The sequence below is a fragment of the Berghia stephanieae genome, chromosome 2 (genome assembly GCF_034508935.2).
Source record: "Berghia stephanieae isolate SIO BIC M18660-M18661 chromosome 2, UCSD_Bste_1.3, whole genome shotgun sequence".
NCBI classification, from domain to species: Eukaryota; Metazoa; Mollusca; class Gastropoda; order Nudibranchia; family Aeolidiidae; genus Berghia; species Berghia stephanieae.
Genome location: NC_088361.1, coordinates 37,439,837 through 37,462,315, shown reverse-complemented (window position 1 = coordinate 37,462,315; position 22,479 = coordinate 37,439,837). Strand labels below are relative to the sequence as shown.

Here is a 22,479-nt window from a genome sequence, read left to right as displayed (position 1 = left end):
AAGTATTACATTAAGTGAGCTAAGGAGGAATATTAATGAACAACAAATCGTAAAGAGTTGCATCGCGTAACAATATTTGGGATACAAAACACCAGAACCCTTCTCACCAGAACTGTCAGTCAAACTCACACCTAGCTGAGAGTTTTGTAACACTAAGATATAACAAATATAGGGAAAGAGATGGACTCTGCAACTACCTGAAAACTGTGTATTAAACGCTTCAATGGAAGAAGTTCGAGAAAACGTGATGAACATCCACCAAAATGTTGTGATTTTGAGCTCACTCGCTCAAGTCTACACACACACACACACACACACACACACACACACACACACACATATATATATATATATATATATATATATAATTAAAGAATACATGGATGTTTTATTACCAACATTAACTAGCATCATCAATCTTTGTCTTAATTCAGGTATAGTTCCTGATACTTAAAAAAAAAGCCAAGGTAAAACTTTCTTTCTTGTCAAAAGTAACGATGGTATCGCCTTGAAAAAACTTTTTGAAACACATGAATATCAATAATCGTACTGAACATCTCCAGTCTTCTAATAAGGCTTTTCTTATTCCTAAAACTGTTCTAATGAAAATCAACTCTGACGTTATTTACACTATTGACCTTAATAATATATCTTTTAGCTCTTTTGGATCTATCTGCAGCTTTTAACACTTAGATCATGGATTACTGCTGAATAGGTTAAACCTGACTTTTGTCATTGAAAGGCCTTCAATTAGTTAAATCAATGTCCTATGAATATCCTTTAAAATGTGGTGTGCCTCAAGGATCAGTAACTGGACCTGTGCTCTTTACTATGTACATTCAACCGCTGTCTGAAATGTTTATGACTAACATATTTTTCCATCTTTATGAGGATGACACTCGTGTATAAGTTCGACACTCCAAAAAATATCCCTCTTTTAATAACAAAACAGAGGACTGTGCCAGAGATGCCAAGTGTTGTATATTATTTCAGAAATTGCTTATGATCAACAAGTCTGTCGTGAAAAATTAGGAATGCATTAACTTGACCTTTTATCTATTTTGTATACTTACAATGTTCATGCATCAATTTGATCTTTTTATTTGTTTGTTTTAACTATTATACATTTATATTTGAAAAAACAACAGGGCATTTAAATGTTTTTTGACCTACGTAACCCTTAATGATTATGATATATATATATATATATATATATATATATATATATATATATATATATATATATATATATATATATATATATGCGTGGGTTGTGACGTAGGGAATGTTTTTTTAGTGTTTAAAATGTAAAACGAAATAAGATCTTGACTTGTTTTACTATTATAATATTCTTGCACAATTCCGTTTAGACTTTTGAACTCGTACCCCATGTGTAATCCCACAGTCGCAGAGCACATGCATTATGAACTTGTTCAAAATTTCAAGTGCAAGAGTTCAGAGAAATTCTTATGAAGAAAATAAACGTTTTCTTACCTCTCTTTTTGAAACTTCCATAATCACCGGCTAAGGCTGTGGAAAGCAAAAGAAAACAGGGAGATGTACAAAACAACCAAAAATAGTGTCTCTGGTATTAAATCTATATTTAACATAAGTTATTGCTTGAATTGTTTTTCTACAAGAAATCTTTTTTGGGATTGGCACCAATCATCACCTCGATTCAACTGTGTGTTGCTCTGTGGATCTGCGGAAAACAATGTTCGTGTAAAATTCTAGCCCCGATGTTGTGTCCTTGGGTGAGCAAGACGCATTATACATATCACCCCATTTGAAACATGTGTAAATGATACCTGGCTACAGGCAGTGACGAATGTTGTAAGATTTGGTACAAAAAGGACGCCAAACAGTCGACTGGTACTGTATCAAATAGAAATCGGGTTCCATGTGGCCTACGCAAAGAATAGATTAAACATTTCGGAGCGCATTTAGAATATGTGGATATGGCAATGTACATCTTCGTTTCCCATTAAGGCCAAAGCTTCAGGCTGACGATTGCATGGCCGATGCTTTTTCAGTAACAGTCGTTTTAGAGGGAAGCAGAGAGCGATTTTTGAACTCATAAGTCAAAAGGCCTTGTCATTCTATGAAGAAACGCTCTTACAATAACCACCATTGCCTTGTCAGGGCAAACTATTACCTTGTCAATTGGAGGCAATATTATTATGTGCAAAATGTCTTATTCAATGACATAACTTCGGGGCCATAATTTTGAAATCATTGTTTCTTGTCCAGAATCACCATTCCTCGTCCCGCTCAGCCAGTCTTCATACTGTTTACTATGAGCCTCTCTGTGCGACATTGATATCAAGCTCAACATTACAAGTCTTTCATTTACTACTTGATACTGCCACCGTATGAATTTGTAGTATAACTACTGAAGAGTGAAAGCTATTTCATAAGTCTCGTCAGTATAGTTAGTATGATTTCTATGATCATGATATAACAACAATTTTCGAACACAGATTCCTGCAAGCAACTCAGGTCAGAATGATTATCTGGATCAGGAATTGATATTCTAATAATGCTAGAATAAGAAACATGTCGCTCAAGGTAGCCTGCGCAGCTTGACTGGAAATTAAACAGTTAACTGGAATACTTGGGAAAGACACGGATTTGAAAATTTGCCCAGATATCTCGTCCTTCAAAATTCGATCGATTGAAATAAATGTCAACTTGGCAAACAAATTCTCAAACCTTTAACCTCGCGAAATTTTAGTAGTAGAAAGTGTATAATAAAACAGATTACTTAGCGCAGGTCCAAAAGTTCTTTTAAAAAAAAAAAAAAACTGAGCTTTTATATAGAGAATATCCACTAAACGTGCTCAAAGCGCTTTACAAAATAATAATAATAATAATAACAATAATAATAATAATAATAGTAATAATAATAATAATAATAATAATAATAATATAATAATAATAATAATAATAATAATAATAATAATAATAATAATAATATTAATAATGATAATAATAATAATAATAATAATAATAATAATAATAATAATAATAATAATAATAATAATAATAATAATAATAATAATAATAATAATAATAATCTAGTCTCATTATATGATAAGCGACAAAACCTTTTGAAATTCCCATTTGCTTCTTTAATCGATGGGCAATAATCCAGCAAGCAGAGCATTCTAAATCCTCTCTGGGTCGTCTCCCTTCCACATCCATCAATAACGCCATAAACCCATCGTTGGGACTATGACTCTCAGAACTTATATCATCTAAAATAAATGAATAAAGAAACATTATCAAAAGTCAATTCAATACAATACAGTACAATACAATACCCAACAAGAGCTAAATTAGACCGATAATGTGGCATTTGGTGTCCTGTCACAGTCATAAAAAACTGATATGCATTAGTATGATATAAAGTAAAAGATAATAATTATAGAATAAGCATCATTTACTCAACAAATTCAAATAAAGTGAGCTTTTTTGTATAGCGCAGTATCCACTCAAAGCGCTTTACAAGGGGTCCCTGGCCAACAGCAACATTTACATGTAGGACGGGACATGGCGCCTGTTAGGCGATATTACATTACATTTTTTTCGGACAGAGACAACGCTGTTAACCAGGTACTCATTATACACCTGAGTAAGGTGAGAGAATGTGCGTAAAGAGCCTTTTCCAAGGACTAAACTATGCGCCGAGCGAGGCTCGAACTCAGGACCTTCCGACCACTAGACCACATAGCCGCACAATTCAAATCTGATTACTTATCAACACGGTCACCTTGTTGTATTTCGGTAGTGCGTATATTATGCCATCTTAGGTATTATGACTCGGAATCTGACTTGCAGGTCCTGGTTCGAGTCCTATTTCGCGGAAAAGACTGTTTACTTAAAATACATGTCTGTGTTAGTATTTATTTTTTAGGAAACAAAAGCTAAAATCGTATAGCAAGGGTTCAAAACACATTCCTCTACACCGAGGCTTATCTTGAAAAAACTTTGTGGTTTGAGAGACAATACAAAGAATGCGATTTCACTGTCCGTAATATGTACGTTTTATGATGTTAGATAACAGTAATAATAATAATAATAATAAAAATAATAATAATAATAATAATAATAATAATAATAATAATAATAATAATAATAATAATAGTAATAATAATAATAATAATATTAATAATAATAATAATATATAATAATAATAATAATAATAACTACTACTTCTACTACTATTACTACTACCACTACTACTACTACTACTACTACTACTACTACTACTACTACTACTACTACTACTACTACTACTACTACTACTACTACTACTACTACTACTAATACGAATAATAATAATAATAATAATAATAATAATAATAATAATAATAATAATAATAATAATAATAATAATAATAATAATAATAATAATAATATAATAATAATAATAATAATAATACGACTACTACTACTACTACTACTACTACTACTACTACTACTACTACTACTACTACTACTACTACTACTACTACTACTACTACTACTACTACTACTACTACTACTACTACTACTACTACTTACTACATACTACTACTACTATACTACTACTACTACTACTACTACTGCTGCTACTACTACTACTACTACTACTACTACTACTACTACTACTACTACTACTACTACTACTACTACTACTACCACTACTACTACTACTACTACTACTACTACTACTACTACTACTACTACTACTAATAATAATAATAATAATAATAATAATAATAATAATAATAATAATAATAACAATAATGATAATAATAATACTAATAATAATAATAATAATAATAATAATAATAATAATAATAATAATAATAATAATAATAATAATAAAATAGTACTTTTTATAGCGCTTTACCCCGTCTAAACATCCACCAAGCGCTTTACATTGACATCAATTGAAATATACAAATATACAAACAAGCAGATCATCAATTAATTCCATTTGATACAAGTGGGTTTTTATTTGAGTTTAAAAATTGAAGAGATGACCTGAGGGATGCTAGTAAGGAATTCAAACATTGACTGGAGGCAAATAGGATTCATTAGTCTGATGTCACGTCCGCCCAGCAACGACAGCTTGGTTTTAAACAAAGAAAATATGTACTTTTTATTCTTCATTCTGGCTAGAACTTTTTCACATATCATGTGATCAGAATGTATAAAAGTCAAAACATAATCAGATTTATAATGTTTTTCTCCTCTGGATACACTTTATGCTCGTCGGAGAAAGAATTTCATAAGGGCGTCCGCCATTGTTCCGATAGTTTAGAACCAGTTATTAAGTTACTCTGCGTCAAAACAAGGGAAGTGACGTCACGATTGTTGAACCCTATTGAAACGATTGAGTTACTCAAAATTGAGACAAAGGATAACAATAAATATTCAATACGAGAAAGTAAATGGGTGTAATGTTAAAAAGAAATGAGTGAAGTAAAAAAGGGCCAATTGACGGTTGTAGGAATAGGTTTTGTTTCCTGTTCAAACAAAAATAGAAGCATAATTGTAATCTATTTTCAACAGCAAGTACAAATTACAACCCGTTATAGTCCATATTACATGGAATTAACTGTTGTATAGAGAAGTAGTAGTAGTAGTAGTAGTAGTAGTAGTAGTAGTAGTAGTAGTAGTAGTAGTAGTAGTAGTAGCAGCAGTAGTAGTAGTAGTAGTAGTAGTAGTAGTAGTAGTAGTAGTAGTAGTAGTAGTAGTAGTAATAAGAAGAAGTAGTAGTAGTAGTAGTAGTAGTAGTAGTAGTAGTAGTAGTAGTAGTAGTAGTAGTAGTAGTAGTAGTAGTAGCAGCAGCAGCAGCAGCAGCAGTAGTAGTAGTAGTAGTAGTAGTAGTAGTAGTAGTAGTAGTAGTAGTAGTAGTAGTAGTAGTAGTAGTAGTAGTAGTAGTTCTTCAGTGCATTGGGCCTATGGAGCCGGAGTTTATGCGTTTTCAAAAGCGTGAAACAATAGGAATTGCTTTCCTTTGAATAGGACGGCAATAAATAGAGTAAGAGTAATGAACCAAAAAAAAAAATAATGTAATAGCGTAAAAAAACAAACAAACGCGGAACGTTTTGGAATCAGAACCATTCTTCAGCCTATATCAAAAACTATTTAAAAACATATACTGTAGAAACCCATTTTATAACTGCAATGTTTCTTTTCGATAGTTTCAAATGTCGGGTATGAGCTCACTCTGCGGAGTAATGGTAGTACATGTGCGGCTATTTGGTCTTGTGGTATGACAATCCCATTTAAATAGGAAGGGCCGCGGTTCGAGTCCTGCTCCGATCCCTTGGAAAAGAGATAGAAGGCAATAAAGACACCAAGACTATGATACCTAAAAAAATATATGACTCTATTTTTTAAATATTCTAACAGTTACTTATTTTCCTTGTGATTACCTTGCGTCCCTTCCTCCGTGTTTGATTCGCCTGAGACAATTTCCCAGACAGCCCTGCCAATTTCTCTATAACAACTTTCACATGAATCTTCCAAACGGGCCAGACCTGGTAAGCAAATGGAAATGGAAGATAGATCGATGGAAACGGCGAAAATGAAATGCGAATTCAAAATCAAGACAATTCGAGCATGTGGTGGGGTGGCGGTGGTCCAGCTTTATGATAGTGTATTTTAACAGCTGTCATGCGGTGTTTGCTATAAAAAAAACCTTGGCGTTGTTTCCTTGGGCATCATCCTTTAAACGCTGTACACCATTCGACTCAGATGTGAACAAGTACCTGAGTATGGGCAGTGTTATATCTGGTAAAAAATATTAGTATAAAAATATTCTTTAATATGTAACTTGTACTTGAGGTATGATTGAAAGTATTGCGAAGCGCATTGAGTATGGTAAATTCTTAAAGATGTGTCAAACATGGTGAAAAAATGCTAAGAGTGTCAAGCAAGGGTTTCTCTTGGACACCCACTGAATAACAGTAATTTAACTTTTTGATAGTTTCAGCTATCGAGTATGAGCTCACTCTTGTGGTATGACAATCGCCTTCGGACCGGAAGGTCTGCAGTTTGAGTCCTGTTCTGAGTCTTGGAAAAGGCTCTTTACTCACATTCTCTCACCGTAGTCAGGTGTAAAATGAGTACCTGAGCTTTAAGGTGCCTTTTCTGTCTAAAAAAAGTTGTAAAGCCTAACAGGCGTCATGGCTCTTCTTACATGCTGAGTGTAGCTGCTGTTAAGCGCTGAACACGTTCAGTAGATATTGCTCTATATAATTTTCTTTAGTACACCTGTTTGGTTATCATAAAATCGGTGGTTTGATCCCAGGGTTAGGAAGTCCATGCAAGTAAGTTTTTGTCGTGTGGTCTTCCAGTTTTATCTGGCACTGCAGGTTCAGATTTTTGTTCTAAACTAGTTCCTGTTATCAATTTTTGCAGTATTGTGGATATAGATTTCAAAACAAATAAATAGCCTTTTGAAAATTCGTTTCATCTATAGCACCACCAAACAGTCCTTTATTTAAACACGATAATCAAAAGGTTTATTTTATACCGTGTTGATTCTTGTGTTTCAAAACCACTATTGGATATCAATTAACCTCTTTTGAAGTTCACTCCGTTTTAGCCTGAGGACACAATTAATGGGAAATATAAATTCAGTCGCTGTCGATATTGCGGCTTTTGCTGAATTTTTGTTTGCATTGAAATTGCATTTATGTTCGAACCAATGTTATGATTTATCTATCTGCTCCTGATTTTCAGTTGTCTTTCCTGGGTTTTAAATACCTGACTGATTCATTTACGTCCCAAATTTCAAGCTCCACATTTCGATTTTCATTTACCTAACTATCAAAATGTACTATTTATTTAGCTCAATGTTATAACCGTTATTATTATTATTATTATTATTATTATTATTATTATTATTATTATTATTATTATTATTATTATTATTATTATTATTATTATTATTATTATTATTAATATTATTATTATTATTATTATTATTATTATTATTATTATTATTATTACTATTATTATTATTATTATTATTATTATTATTATTATTATTATTATTATTATTATTATTATTATTATTATTTGATATAGCGCCAGTATCCACAAATAGTGCTCAGAGGTGCTTTACAATAGTTTTTTTTTTGTTATCACGCGTGGTCATTCATTCGACTACAAAATCACTACAACAGTCACACACATATATTGTTCAAAGTTGACATAGAATCACGATAAGCAGAATGAAAAAGATTGGTTTTTAAATGCCGTTTGAAGAATGTTAGACTTTCACATTGTCGGGTTTTAGGTGGTAAAGAATTCCATACGATTGGAGCCGAAAATGCAAAACCACGCTCAGCAAACTTTGTTCTTGGGATGTTTTTCTTCATTTGCGAAGAACTGCCGGATCGCAGAGATCAAGTTGGTTTATATTCCCTCACAAGGTATTGAAGGTATTCAGGTGATGTATGGTGAAGGCAAATGTAAGCAAAACATGCAATATTGTATAATATTTTTTTTCTCTATTGAAAGCCAGGGTAGTGACTTAAGGACCGGTGTTATAATATTATGGTCCCAAGGCTTTGTCCTTGTAACTATACCAGGAGCTTTGTTTTGCATCAACTGCAGTCTGTTCAGCAATGTTTTTGGTAGGCCGTACAGCAGAGAGTTACAATAATCCAAGCGGTAATAAGGACATGGATAAGAGTTTTGAATGTTCCGTCATCAAGAAAATTTCGTATTCTACATAATATCATTTGGAGAGCGATATGAACCAACTGACAGCACTTTGTTATGTGTGCGCGCATGTCTAGGTGAGTGTCCAAATAGAAAACAAGGTTTCGAACGACAATGGAATTTTTAATAACAGATTCACCGAAGGGCAGCTGGTCAATGAGTATATCTTTTCCTGTCTTTTTAAATACAATCAGCACAGTTTTGTCCTCGTTGAATTTAAGCTTATTGTTTGTTATCCATGTTTTGACGTTTTTGATGAAACGAGAGTGTTATAGCTGAGAGGAGAGGGTCAGAAAATAATCTCGACTTCACCCAGGATGATCTCAGTCCCTTTGCGTATGAAGCAAGTGCTCTACCGACTGAGCTAACGGGACCCCCAATATTATTGTAAAACGCTCATAATTGTCCTAGACATTTTCTTTGTATAAATTCAAAAAAACATAAAATGGTAAATGATGCATTACTTTGAAATCTGTTTATCACGAAGAAAAACTGCAAACAACATTGATTCCGCATTTAGCTTTGGGGTCAATGTCCAGCAAAGTCGTAATTTGATAAAGAAAACCATTTTCACAGACATCAACAACCATCTCAACAAACAATAAATCAACGTTTAAAAAGATTACATCTCGTTATATGGAAATAAGTTATTTATTTCCTTTTAGGCTAAAAATAGTCTCAAAAATACTTTTTCCTTGGCGATTGCGTTTTAACGTTACATTCAATATCAAATTCTCGTTCAATTCCACATGATAAAACTGAACAATTTATTGGAAAGCCAAACCGAAAAAGATAAATAAAAAATTAATTCCCCCCCCCCCCCCATAGAGCATTCATATAGCGCAATATCCACTAAACGTGCTCAAAGCGCTTAACAAGGAGTCCCTGGCCAACAGCAACACTTAATATGTTGGACGGGACATGACGCCTATTAGGCGATATTGCATTTTTTCGGACAGAGACAACGCTGTTAACGGCCGGGTATTCATTTTACACCTGATTACGGTGAGAGAAAGTGAGTAAAGAGCCTTTTCCAAGGGCTCAACTATGCGCCGAACGAGGCTCGAGTCCAGGACCATCCGGTCCGAAAGCGAGTGTCATACCACTAGACCACATAGCCGCACAATAAACCAATAAAATAAACTACAAGCTGTAAACGTTGAACAAAGCGTATAGGATATTGAGAAAAAAAAAGAAGATTTTTTTTCTGAGATCCTGGTAAAGTTTCAACATTTTGTTTACTTCTTATACAATTCCTGATTCTTAATCACAATGCCGGTCAACCATTTCTTTGTCTCTCCCCACGTTCAATTCGTTTCTTCGACACTCCCATCATCTATAAAAAAGGCTACCGAGGGTATATAAATTTCTGGTTAATGGATAGATAAACGATACTTACCAAAGTTGAAGTTTGTCTGTTATTCTACAACACTGGTCGATTGTGAATTCATTTGAGTGATGAACCATCCATTTACCGATCACACTTTAAATTTTGAGCGGGCTACTATATGAGCCCAGATACTACCCAACTCTAACATAAACTGCTCATGGATTGTATGAAGATAATATAAATCTATCACCAGAACTAGAGGGGAGGGTATATTATGATAATTATGGTAAGGGAGGGCAAATGAATTCACAATCGACCAGTGTTGTAGAATAACAGACAAACTTCAACTTTGGTAAGTATCGTTTATCTATCCATTCTACAACACAATTGGTCGAATTGTGAATTCATATGAGACTTCAAAGTCATATAGTAGCACGCGATGTAAAACGATGAAAACCCACAAAATATTATCGCTTCAAGACTAACTAAATGAATCGTAAAATATAATGAAATATCCGCTACATTATTAGTCCAAATGAACGAATCCATTATGCTTAATGCATACCACCCTTTGTGGCAATAGAGTAAGGTCTGTTGTACGAAGAGAGTAATTGATATCCCGAGTTACACATGCATGCACCCTACAGAAACACCTAAACTGTAGCTTCCGTAAAAACAAGATATGAAGTGAGTAGAAAAGTGCCAGAAGACAATAGAGAATAAAAATTTTTTTTCGCGGCGGTGGTGGGGTTTGAACCTGCGACCTTATTGGTACGACAACTCCGCCTGGCAGGTGAGAGCGTGGCTCTACCGTGTGAGCTATCCACGAACACAAAAAATATTCGTTTCAAACCCAAAGTCATTTCTAGATCCCTCTCTCACCCACTTCTTGAGATCGCCGATTCGTTCACCACCATCGCGAAGTAAAAAAAAAAAAATTTTTATTCTCTATTGTCTTCTGGCACTTTTCTACTCACTTCATATCTTGTTGTTACCAACATAAGTGCCTGCTCCACTCACTTTTCTGAATTAAAAATTCACCCCATACACCGGAGCATACTCAATGTCTCAATCGTTTCTATGTTATATGTTTGTGATGAGAATATTGGCTATTAAGCTTAACTGCTGGTCAAAATTACTTCGCGATGGTGGTGAACGAATCGGCGATCTCAAGAAGTGGGTGAGAGAGGGATCTAGAAATGACTTTGGGTTTGAAACGAATATTTTTTGTGTTCGTGGATAGCTCACACGGTAGAGCCACGCTCTCACCTGCCAGCGGAGTTGTCGTACCAATAAGGTCGCAGGTTCAAACCCCACCACCGCCGCGAAAAAAAATTTTTATTCTCTATTGTCTTCTGGCACTTTTCTACTCACTTCATATCTTGTTGTTACCAACATAAGTGCCTGCTCCACTCACTTTTCTGAATTAAAAATTCACCCCATACACCGGAGCATACTCAATGTCTCAATCGTTTCTATGTTATATGTTTGTGATGAGAATATTGGCTATTAAGCTTAACTGCTGGTCAAAATTACTTCGCGATGGTGGTGAACGAATCGGCGATCTCAAGAAGTGGGTGAGAGAGGGATCTAGAAATGACTTTGGGTTTGAAACGAATATTTTTTGTGTTCGTGGATAGCTCACACGGTAGAGCCACGCTCTCACCTGCCAGGCGGAGTTGTCGTACCAATAAGGTCGCAGGTTCAAACCCCACCACCGCCGCGAAAAAAAATTTTTATTCTCTATTGTCTTCTGGCACTTTTCTACTCACTTCATATCTTGTTGTTACCAACATAAGTGCCTGCTCCACTCACTTTTCTGAATTAAAAATTCACCCCATACACCGGAGCATACTCAATGTCTCAATCGTTTCTATGTTATATGTTTGTGATGAGAATATTGGCTATTAAGCTTAACTGCTGGTCAAAATTACTTCGCGATGGTGGTGAACGAATCGGCGATCTCAAGAAGTGGGTGAGAGAGGGATCTAGAAATGACTTTGGGTTTGAAACGAATATTTTTTGTGTTCGTGGATAGCTCACACGGTAGAGCCACGCTCTCACCTGCCAGGCGGAGTTGTCGTACCAATAAGGTCGCAGGTTCAAACCCCACCACCGCCGCGGAAAAAAAATTTTTATTCTCTATTGTCTTCTGGCACTTTTCTACTCACTTCATATCTTGTTGTTACCAGCATAAGTGCCTGCTCCACTCACTTTTCTGAATTAAAAATTCACCCCATACACCGGAGCATACTCAATGTCTCAATCGTTTCTATGTTATATGTTTGTGATGAGAATATTGGCTATTAAGCTTAACTGCTGGTCAAAATTACTTCGCGATGGTGGTGAACGAATCGGCGATCTCAAGAAGTGGGTGAGAGAGGGATCTAGAAATGACTTTGGGTTTGAAACGAATATTTTTTGTGTTCGTGGATAGCTCACACGGTAGAGCCACGCTCTCACCTGCCAGGCGGAGTTGTCGTACCAATAAGGTCGCAGGTTCAAACCCCACCACCGCCGCGGGAAAAAAAATTTTTATTCTCTATTGTCTTCTGGCACTTTTCTACTCACTTCATATCTTGTTGTTACCAACATAAGTGCCTGCTCCACTCACTTTTCTGAATTAGCTTCCGTAAAATAGCCTGACTCTACCAAATATTTCAGTCAAAAGTGAAGGCCATGGTCATACCACCAAAAGTGAACAAATCGTTGATTTTATACAACAGTTCAACCAACAGGGTAGTATTTATGTTCCCTGGCCACTCCTAACAACAAAACACCAGTCGACGCAATTGTCTTAAATGACGTCAAAATTACATGGGAGTCGGACTATAATAATCATTCCAGTAACACCACAAGCTAATAATATAAGTCAAACATTAGCACGTAGCAGCGATGATGGCACGTAGACAACAAGCAAGTCCTCGGGCTGGGATCAGAACCTCCATAACATAGAGGCGACAGTTTATAACTCATAAGGCCTCTGGATCCATCCCTAAGGCCATTAACTCGCTCAACCCTAAAACTGACTATATCCGTAGTTTAACAGGGTTACTTTTGCCCCATGCCTATTTATTACGTATTTTATGCGACAAATTATAGGCGTAGTATCAAAGCTAATGTTTTTAGTTTTACATGTTAATGGTGGTTGAACAAAAATGTCTATGTATATGCTCATTTTTAATATATCCAATTTTGAAAAGTAGCAAAAAATTCTAGCATTGAGTGAGTTAAAACACCCGCTAATCCTGCCTTGATTAGGCATAAATACTAGAATATACATCAATCAAGCCCGAATCAACAAAGCCCACCTAAATACAATCGAACAAGTACAAAGAAAATCTTCGTGAATGTCACCAACTGGAACTCAAACCAGGAAGAATCATCCCCATACTAGGCTAAAGTAAGTGACTCACATTACAGAATAAGAGATTAACTCCTACCAGCGTTCACACCAGAAACCAACATCGGACACGCCCGAAACCTGAAGTTCTGACAAACCGACCAGTCCCATCAGTCATAACAGGCATGCCTGCCCAAGCCGAAAGACAATTGCCTAATCGGACCTGTTCACCAATTAAAATGTTTAAGATACTACATTAGTTTCTCCTTTCACCTTCATAAACATCCATCTGTCTTCACTCCTTGTCAATAAGATGTGACTCAGACAGCCTCATCCTCCTCGTCCTCTTCACCATCACCAACGCTATTATCATCATCCTCATCATCATCTCATCATCATTCCTCACACGTCCCTAATCCTCATCGTCACCAGTTTCCCCCTGGTGCAGCTTTGTAACCAAATATACAAAGACCTCCATGGAACAATCTGACAAATTCTGCTCCGGCCCACTTAAATAATAAAATGAACTAAATATACCGATATCCGTGTCACGTCATGTGTATATTACACTATGCTGGAAACTAAGACTGCCGCAAATCGTGGGTCGATGAGTCTATTGCATGTAAACGGGAATCAAGACCCATGTAGTATGTATGCATTAAAAAATTATACACAAAATAGTTGCTAAAAATCCCAAACAATTTCAATCGAAACAAGGGAAAATATACTGTAGGTCATTGTATATTAACAACACTGATAAAAACCTAAGTATAAAAGTTAGTGCATCAGCCTCACAACCATAAGTCGTTACCCATAGTCTCCAATCAATAAAGATCTAGAATCTAATATCATCAGAAATTCTTTCCAGAGATGGCAAAACTGTTGAAAACCAGCTCCCCCTTTATCCAGCGCAAATGTCTGATCGAAGGACTCCCTACTAAGTACGAAAATGTTAAACCACCTAGGTTAATGGTCCAAGTAACATAAAATGTTGTCAAATCAACCAATACAGAGTGTTAAGTAATGCCACTCTGAGTGAATACACCACGGCTCTTATTAAAGAGCGCCTGTCTAACGCCATATGTAAGGAGATGTCTATAAAATATCTAGTTTAAAAAGATGTGAACAAAATATCCAACCAGGTCTATTAAGGATATGTATAATCCAAAATCAAGAGGTAAACCACCCCTACACAACAGATATCCCTGACACCCAGTATGCAAAGTGAGGTAATCCAGCAGAGATATATGACTAAGCGCATACTATCCCTGGCCCCGGGCAAAGCTGAGGAAGCCATTCACAAAAAACCCAAAAGTTATCAGGGTCATCAAGGCACTTTGACCCTAGCAAATAACTGCCCACCTTACAAAGTCTAATAATCAGGCAAACAGTGATAGTGATAGTTGACTGAGTGCATACTATCCCTGATCCGGAACAGAGGCTGACTAACAGTCAAAGCCCCGTCCCATACTACTATCCCTGTTCCGGAACTGAGGCTGACTAACAGTCAAATCCCCGTCCCATACTATCCCTGGTCCGGAACCGAGGCTGACAAACAGTCAAAGCCCCGTCCCATACTATCCCTGGTCCGGAACCGAGGCTGACTAACAGTCAAAGCCCCGTCCCATACTATCCCTGGTCCGGAACCGAGGCTGACAAACAGTCAAAGCCCGTCCCATACTATCCCTGGTCCGGAACAGAGGCCGACTAACAGTCAAAGCCCCGACCGAATAAAAATCAGACGTAAATAGATCGTTTGATACAAACAATCTGGCTGATGAGGCCTAGACAAAGCACCTGACATCTATGGTCAGAGTAGTCTAAAGTATAACGGCAGAAAACCGTACCGGTGACAGGTGACTTAGTGCACACTACCCCCGGGCCAGGACAAAAGATTAAGCACCTAGAGTCCCGTAGGTCATTAGAGACGTAATGACAGTAAAAAAGGATGATCAATCCTGGACATATAAGCTATGTCCGGAACCTCACAAGAGGGTTCCCTGGCATTGACAAACTTTACCTATGCCTGCTCCAAACGCAAATACCACGAGCGAAGCAGCATAGATCTACCTGAAAAATAAAAATAAAATATAACTATAGTATGACCCAAGCATTTGAGACACAAAACCGTCTCAAATGTCTAAAATATGAATGCCAAAAGAGCTAAAAAACGGCAGAAAACCGTACCATTGATAGATGACTTGCTTAGTCAATACTATCTCCGGTCCAGGGCCAAAGGCTTAGGCAGCCAGAGTCTGGAAATGATGTGGGTCATACATAAAGATTGCTTGATACAAACAATCTGGCTGATGAGGCCTAGACAGAGCCTCAGACATCTAATGTCTGGGTTGTCTAACGTATAACGGCAGAAAATCGTGCCGGTGACAGGTGACCTAGTGCACACTACCCCCGGGCCAGGACAAAAGATTAAGCACCTAGAGTCCCGTAGGTCATTAGAGTCGTAATGACAGTGAAAAAGGATGATCAATCCTGGACATAATATAAGGTATGTTCGGAACCTCACAAGAGGGTTCCTTAGCATTGCTATTTGTACCAATGACTATTCCAAACGCCAAAAACACGAGTGGAAATCTCATAGGTATCCCTATCCAAACCCAACAATCCCTATGCAGTGAGTAAATATCCAACAATTATAATATGTGCTATCTCACATGATGAAAAAGTGAAATAAATGTTCTCTCACCTGTATGCTCCAGGCCCAAAGATTAAGCTTATGTAGTTCGTTAGAATAGTAATGACAGTAAGAAAGGATGATCGATCCTGGACATAATATAAGCTATGTCCGGAACCCCACAAAGAGGTTTCATGTCATTGTCAAATTATTCCTATGTCTGCCCCTAAACACAAATAGGACGAGCGAAGCACCATAAATCTACATCAAAATAAATAAATAAAAATAACTATTGTATGACCCAAACATTTGAGACACAAAACCGTCTCAAATGTCTAAAATATGAATGCCAAAAGAGCTAAAATACGGCAGAAAACCGTACCGTTGATAGATGACATGCTTTGTCAATACTATCTCCGGTCCAGGGCCAAAGGCTTAGGCAGCCAGAGTCTGGAAATGATGTGGGTCATACATAAAGATTGCTTGATACAAACAATCTGGCTGATGAGGCCTAGACAGAGCCTCGGACATCTAATGTCTGGGTTGTCTAACGTATAACGGCAGAAAACCGTGCCGGTGACAGGTGACTTAGTGCACATTACCCCCGGGCCAGGACAAAAGATTAAGCACCTAGAGTCCCGTAGGTCATTAGAGACGTAATGACAGTGAAAAAGGATAATCAATCCTGGACATATAAGCTATGTCCGGAACCTCACAAGAGGGTTCCCTGGCATTGACAAACTTTACCTATGCCTGCTCCAAACGCAAATACCACGAGCGAAGCAGCATAGATCTACATCAGAGAGAAAAACTAACTAATGTATGACCCACGCATATGAGACAAAAATCGTCTCAAATGTCTAACATATGAATGTCAAAAGAGCTAAAAAACGGCAGAAAACCGTACCATTGATAGATGACTTGCTTAGTCAATACTATCTCCGGTCCAGGGCCAAAGGCTTAGGCAGCCAGAGTCTGGAAATGATGTGGGTCATACATAAAGATTGCTTGATACAAACAATCTGGCTGATGAGGCCTAGACAGAGCCTCAGACATCTAATGTCTGGGTTGTCTAACGTATAACGGCAGAAAACCGTGCCGGTGACAGGTGACTTAGTGCACACTACCCCCGGGCCAGGACAAAAGATTAAGCACCTAGAGTCCCGTAGGTCATTAGAGTCGTAATGACAGTGAAAAAGGATAATCAATCCTGGACATATAAGCTATGTCCGAAACCTCACAAGAGGGTTCCATAGTCTGGCGTGTTGCACCTATGACTTTTCCAAACGTGAATACACGGGTGAAGACAGCCGAGGTCTAACCATCAAAAAAATATTCCTCGAGAGAAAACAACTTAACACTGAACCCAAGACTAAATTAATCAATCCTCGGTGCTAACATAGTAATCCTATTTCATTCCTGTCCACTCGTACTAAACTGAATCTATTATCATTAGAATATGCCCATATAAAAACAGATAGATATGTGTGTGTAATGGATAAAGCAGATACAGAATGTTTGTATACATATAATACACTAGTCAATTGTTAGTACCACTAACTGTTAGATTCTCTGTCATACTACCATAACAGTGTAAAGCTGAGAAAATTGATGATATACTAAGACCTTCTATCTTCTCACGTAATAAACCATGCTAGCAGCTCCAAAAAAATCATTCTCCCACACTAGCATAGTAGGTATCGAGAGCAAAAAGCCTATGCTCCTCTCCTAGTAACGAAATACCGTAGTAATAAATTAAGGCTCCTGATTGAAAAAAGGTGCAAAATCATCAGTATAATATATGCCATCGCAAAAGCATCTAATGAAATATTGAACAATTGACACGTGTCTATACATATATAAAATACAAATCAGCTGGAAGTGCCAGCTATTAAGTAGTGTGCCTCAATAACATTATGGTATAAAGCTGGGACCATTAGTGACGTCTAGTTAGTCACTAAGACTAAGACCACATATCTCCCCAAAGTTATAGACTATGTATACGGCTCCAATATATCAATGTTGCCAAAATCGATATGTCATATTTTAGGCATAGAGAAGACAAAGGCTTACTCCTCTCCTAGTCCTAGCACCAAAATAGTACTAAAATAAATTAATGCTCCTGATAGAAAAACAAAAACAAACAAAAAACAAAAATGATATATCGTCATTATAATATGCCATCATAACAGCATCTAATGAGTATTGAAAAAATGTCAGTGTCTGTATATATAAACCAGTTCCAATAAATCATTGTTGTCATATTAGTCCTATATTAGGCATAGAGAAGACAAAATCTTGAAGTCTTCATTCCAATCCATTGTAACAAAAAACTGTGCTAAGATATGCCCCCTGAGTGAATGGAGGTCCACCATCATGGCATAAAGAAGAAGCATATATAGTCTTGTGAGGGTGTGAGATGGCTTCGTTGTTAGAAATCAACAGACGCATTGCCAAATAGACTAGAAATTCTCCAAAGTAATCCGACCCTAAGGAAATGCGATCATATTATAGACGGTCATATTTACATACAAATAAGATCATATATATATATATATATATATATATATATATATATATATATATATATATATATATATATATATAGCGCAAATCCACTAAATGTGTTCAGAGCGCTTTACAAAGGGTCACTGTCCAACAGCAACATTTAAAATGTAGAACGCTACTAGATGTCAATGATATTGGTCGATATTACCAAATTCCCAGACAGCACGTTAATGGTCAAATACACATTTTTCACCTGAGTAGGTGAGAGAAAGCAACAAGTATATAATATAGTAAATCATTGGAGAATGTGAAAAAAGAGCCTTTCCCGAGCACTCAACTATACCCCTAAGCAAGGCTGGAATCCGACACCTTCCGATGCGACCGCGAGTGTCATATCACAAGGCCACATAGCATAGCCGCACATTATAAACATTTTGTCAATATTTTTAATCCGCGGATAATTGGTTATGAGTAGATAATCGTTACAGGTCTAGCTCACATAGCCTCCATCATAGTTTCTCACATGTCGGTAAAGAGAATAATAACTGGATAACAAGGCCCATAACTCATCCATTCTATGTTCCTCAGCATAATCATAAAGAGCCGATAGTAACCGAATTACCCCGTTCCAAAACGAACTTAAGCCAAAACATGTGAGAACCTCATGCGACGATAGAGCTGCTAGCAAGGCCTTCGTATAGATGTCGCTGGCTGCTAGCCATAGATGTCAGAAGATATGCCCCATTAAAAATATAGATAACGATTAAAAAATCGCCATTCTTCCCCAGAAGCCAACGGTACATAATAACAACCAAAAAACCATAATTATTATTGCCTAAGAATTATGGTTCCAAAAATAAATAGCATCAAAGGGTGTAATCTATTATACTGCAGTGCAATTGAAATAAATACACCGAAGTACTCTCAGGTTAGCCATATCGCCTCTTGTATAAACATTACATTATTCAACATCAACCAAGCAACTCCGCGCCATAATGATCCCGCGCAGTCACAACAATAGCCAAGGCCGCTTTAACTCTAAAATTCAACCCGCCAATAGCGACAACCACCAAATATCCATGGGCGGAGTAGTCAAGACTGTTCTCAATCAGTAAAACCTAATCGTTGTGAAGAAAATGACAGGATTTCCAGTTTCGCAGGATGTTTCCAGCTTTGATTCAAAAAATTAAAACATGTAGATATGGATCCCATATTATCCGCGGGTGAAAATTATTAACTTTGTACTTTGTTTGATAAAAATCGGGAAAAAGGTTCGACTTTGATGATGAAAAGTGACTTAGATAAGGATTATTGTAAACTTTTGAAAGTACCTATTCTTATTATGAATAACTTGTAACTCCCTAATATGTTGGTCGATTTTGTCATTCGTAGTATCAATTTTATTATAATAGAGAGATAGGAACTTCAGAGTGGAAAAATGGTTGGTAAACAACAATGTTATATTCTTTGATCAAATGACACTGTCCATTCCTGTAGAATTGTGAGTCAAGCATATCAACGTGTTCGACTAATCACATGCTCTTTAACTGGCCGGCCGAAACAAAGACGCTACCTCCCGTCCCGGGATTACGTTATTGTTATGCAAAATATGTACCACCTTCCGCACCACCAGAGGGTAGTTGCAATACCCAACGAGCGATGGAAGCGATGACATCAAAGAGCTACTCCACCACAGCGTTTGGATGGCTTTGCGAGATCTAAAAGCTATAACCGCGAAATGTCATGTTATTCCGACTCTTAGTAATATCGAAACGTCTCATCGTCTCATCTACTCAAAGTAAAGGGAGGGGGTGTCAATCGGATTCAATAGTCTGAAGTCACGTCCGCCCAGCAAAGAAAATTGGCACTATTTTTATTCTTTATTCTGGCTAGAACTTTACCTGTCATGTGATCCGAATGTATAAAAGTAAAAAACATGATCAGTAGGTTACTATACGTATTCTATACGAGGGAAGTGACGTCACGACTGTTACCCTCCAGACGCGACTTACCGCAACACTGGCCATGGAAGCAAATGCCTCTATCTAAATTCTACTTATAGTACTCAATGATGTCCTGGCATCTATCCCATCTATCATATTAAAATTATGATATAAACATCAAACGTATAGTAAATTAGGCACGGGTTTCGAAGGTTTCTATTCAGTGAGTAATTTATGATTAATTTTTGAGTAATTTCAACTATAAGGTAAGATACAGTGGGCAGAAAAGGCGTGTATTTTAGTTAATCACACACCATCAATACACAAATGCCACTTTTACTGACTTGACATTGAACACGCCCATATAGAATAGAAGGAGCCCCTAATTTTCACGTCTCCAACGTAGGTTACCGATAGTTTACATAGTTGAGCCTTGCGACTGTCCCCCAGGGGCGTGGCTATATTCCTCTACACTTACTGAGTGTCTATCCACAGACTACCGTCCTTTGTTATCTATGTGTCTATGTGGGGAGGGGGGGGGTGCTAAGTACCAGATACCACTAAGCCACTAAGGATGCACGTTGCTAATGAATATTAATTATATGGATAATTCTTCTTCAAACCCGTGACATCTGACCATGGCGTACTAAAAGAGTTATAGTAGGGCTATGCATCTGACTGATTAGATCAAGCCTCATAACATTCGCTGTGTTTGGGTGTAGTCATTCCGTCTATATCCCTCGAATCAGACCGCTCCAAAACTAAACCACACCCTTAGTCCCCGATATGGCCACACCCCTCATATTATGATTATGCCCATTGTTTGATGTGACAAATTATTGAAACAAGACTAATGTGAACCTCTGATGTTCTGTCCTGACGTAACTTATGTCATTTCCCGTGGATTCAGGAACATCCCTACCAGAAAAAGACGTGTGGAAATCACGTCTAAGACGTAATCAGTTCCTTTGAACCCCCTACAACAGGGGACTGAGGAACACTGATGATGCCGGGTTGTGCAATAATGTCCAACCGCGCCCTCATCGTATTGGTCCCCAAGTATGCTAAAATCTATTATCTAGCAGCCAAGTTCCTACAACTAAACAATCCATGAGCAAAAACACCTAAAACATATAAATAACTAAATAGAACTCATCAAAATCATAACAACAATATCATATAGCGGCTACTGAATAGCTATCAATTATATATATATAAAAACGTAATAAAGATAAGAAACGGCGATGCTTGTATAATCATGGAAAAGGCAGGGTGTTAAATGAGGCAACTTACTCTCAATCTCCAGACACAGTGATTATACAAAATTAAATCAATGTAACGAATTATTTAAAACACGATACACAATAATCCACTGAAATACACTCAAGAATTCAACACATCATTAACGTAATAAAAAATTACAAAAAGAAGTAAAGATTCCTACAATAGCTGGGTAGTATTAGTATTATAATTCTCGTCACCAATACGAGAGAGAGACCAAAAATGCGTGTGATCAGTTAGACGGAAAGATTCCAAGTGATCGGTAAATGGATGGTTCATCACTCATATGAATTCACAATTCGACCAATTGTGTTGTAGAATGGGTAGATCAACACCATTAATATCTCAATGTGGTTGGATTGTCGCCCTTAACAGCTATCTTCTTTCGTCTTTCACTTTTACGTTCTTCCACTTTCATTTGTCAGGTAAGTTTGATAAAAAGAACCAAATCGAGAGTAATAGTTTTCACCAAACCTTTCTCTTGACAAAACATAAATAAATAAACCAAAGTAATAAATAATCTTATAAATATATAAAGTGAAAATCAAGAGAAAATAAACAAACAAAAAAATCATAGCATTTTGATATTAAACAGTGTTATATAGCTAATCTACAAATGATAGAAACAAACACTAAATATAGTCCATCAAATGAGGCTCACTTCATCCACTCTGATTGATAAATCCAAATTTAAATCAATTATTAATAATAA

General features: G+C 36.8%; 1 protein-coding gene across 2 annotated transcripts in view; it reads right to left on the bottom strand.

Moving 5' to 3' along the window:
- Nucleotides 1-22,479, bottom strand: part of LOC144966779 (uncharacterized) — a 54,142-nt gene that overhangs the window by 3,541 nt on the left and 28,122 nt on the right. The window contains exons 2-4 of one of the 2 annotated variants that reach the window (XM_078903558.1): nucleotides 6,432-6,536; nucleotides 3,108-3,257; nucleotides 1,495-1,530 (exon numbers count right to left, since the gene is read on the bottom strand). In XM_078903558.1, coding sequence (XP_078759684.1) covers nucleotides 1,495-1,530; nucleotides 3,108-3,257; nucleotides 6,432-6,536 — 291 coding nt within the window. The remainder of the gene's footprint in view (nucleotides 1-1,494; nucleotides 1,531-3,107; nucleotides 3,258-6,431; nucleotides 6,537-22,479) is intronic. The other variant, XM_078903559.1, reaches the window with a different exon arrangement.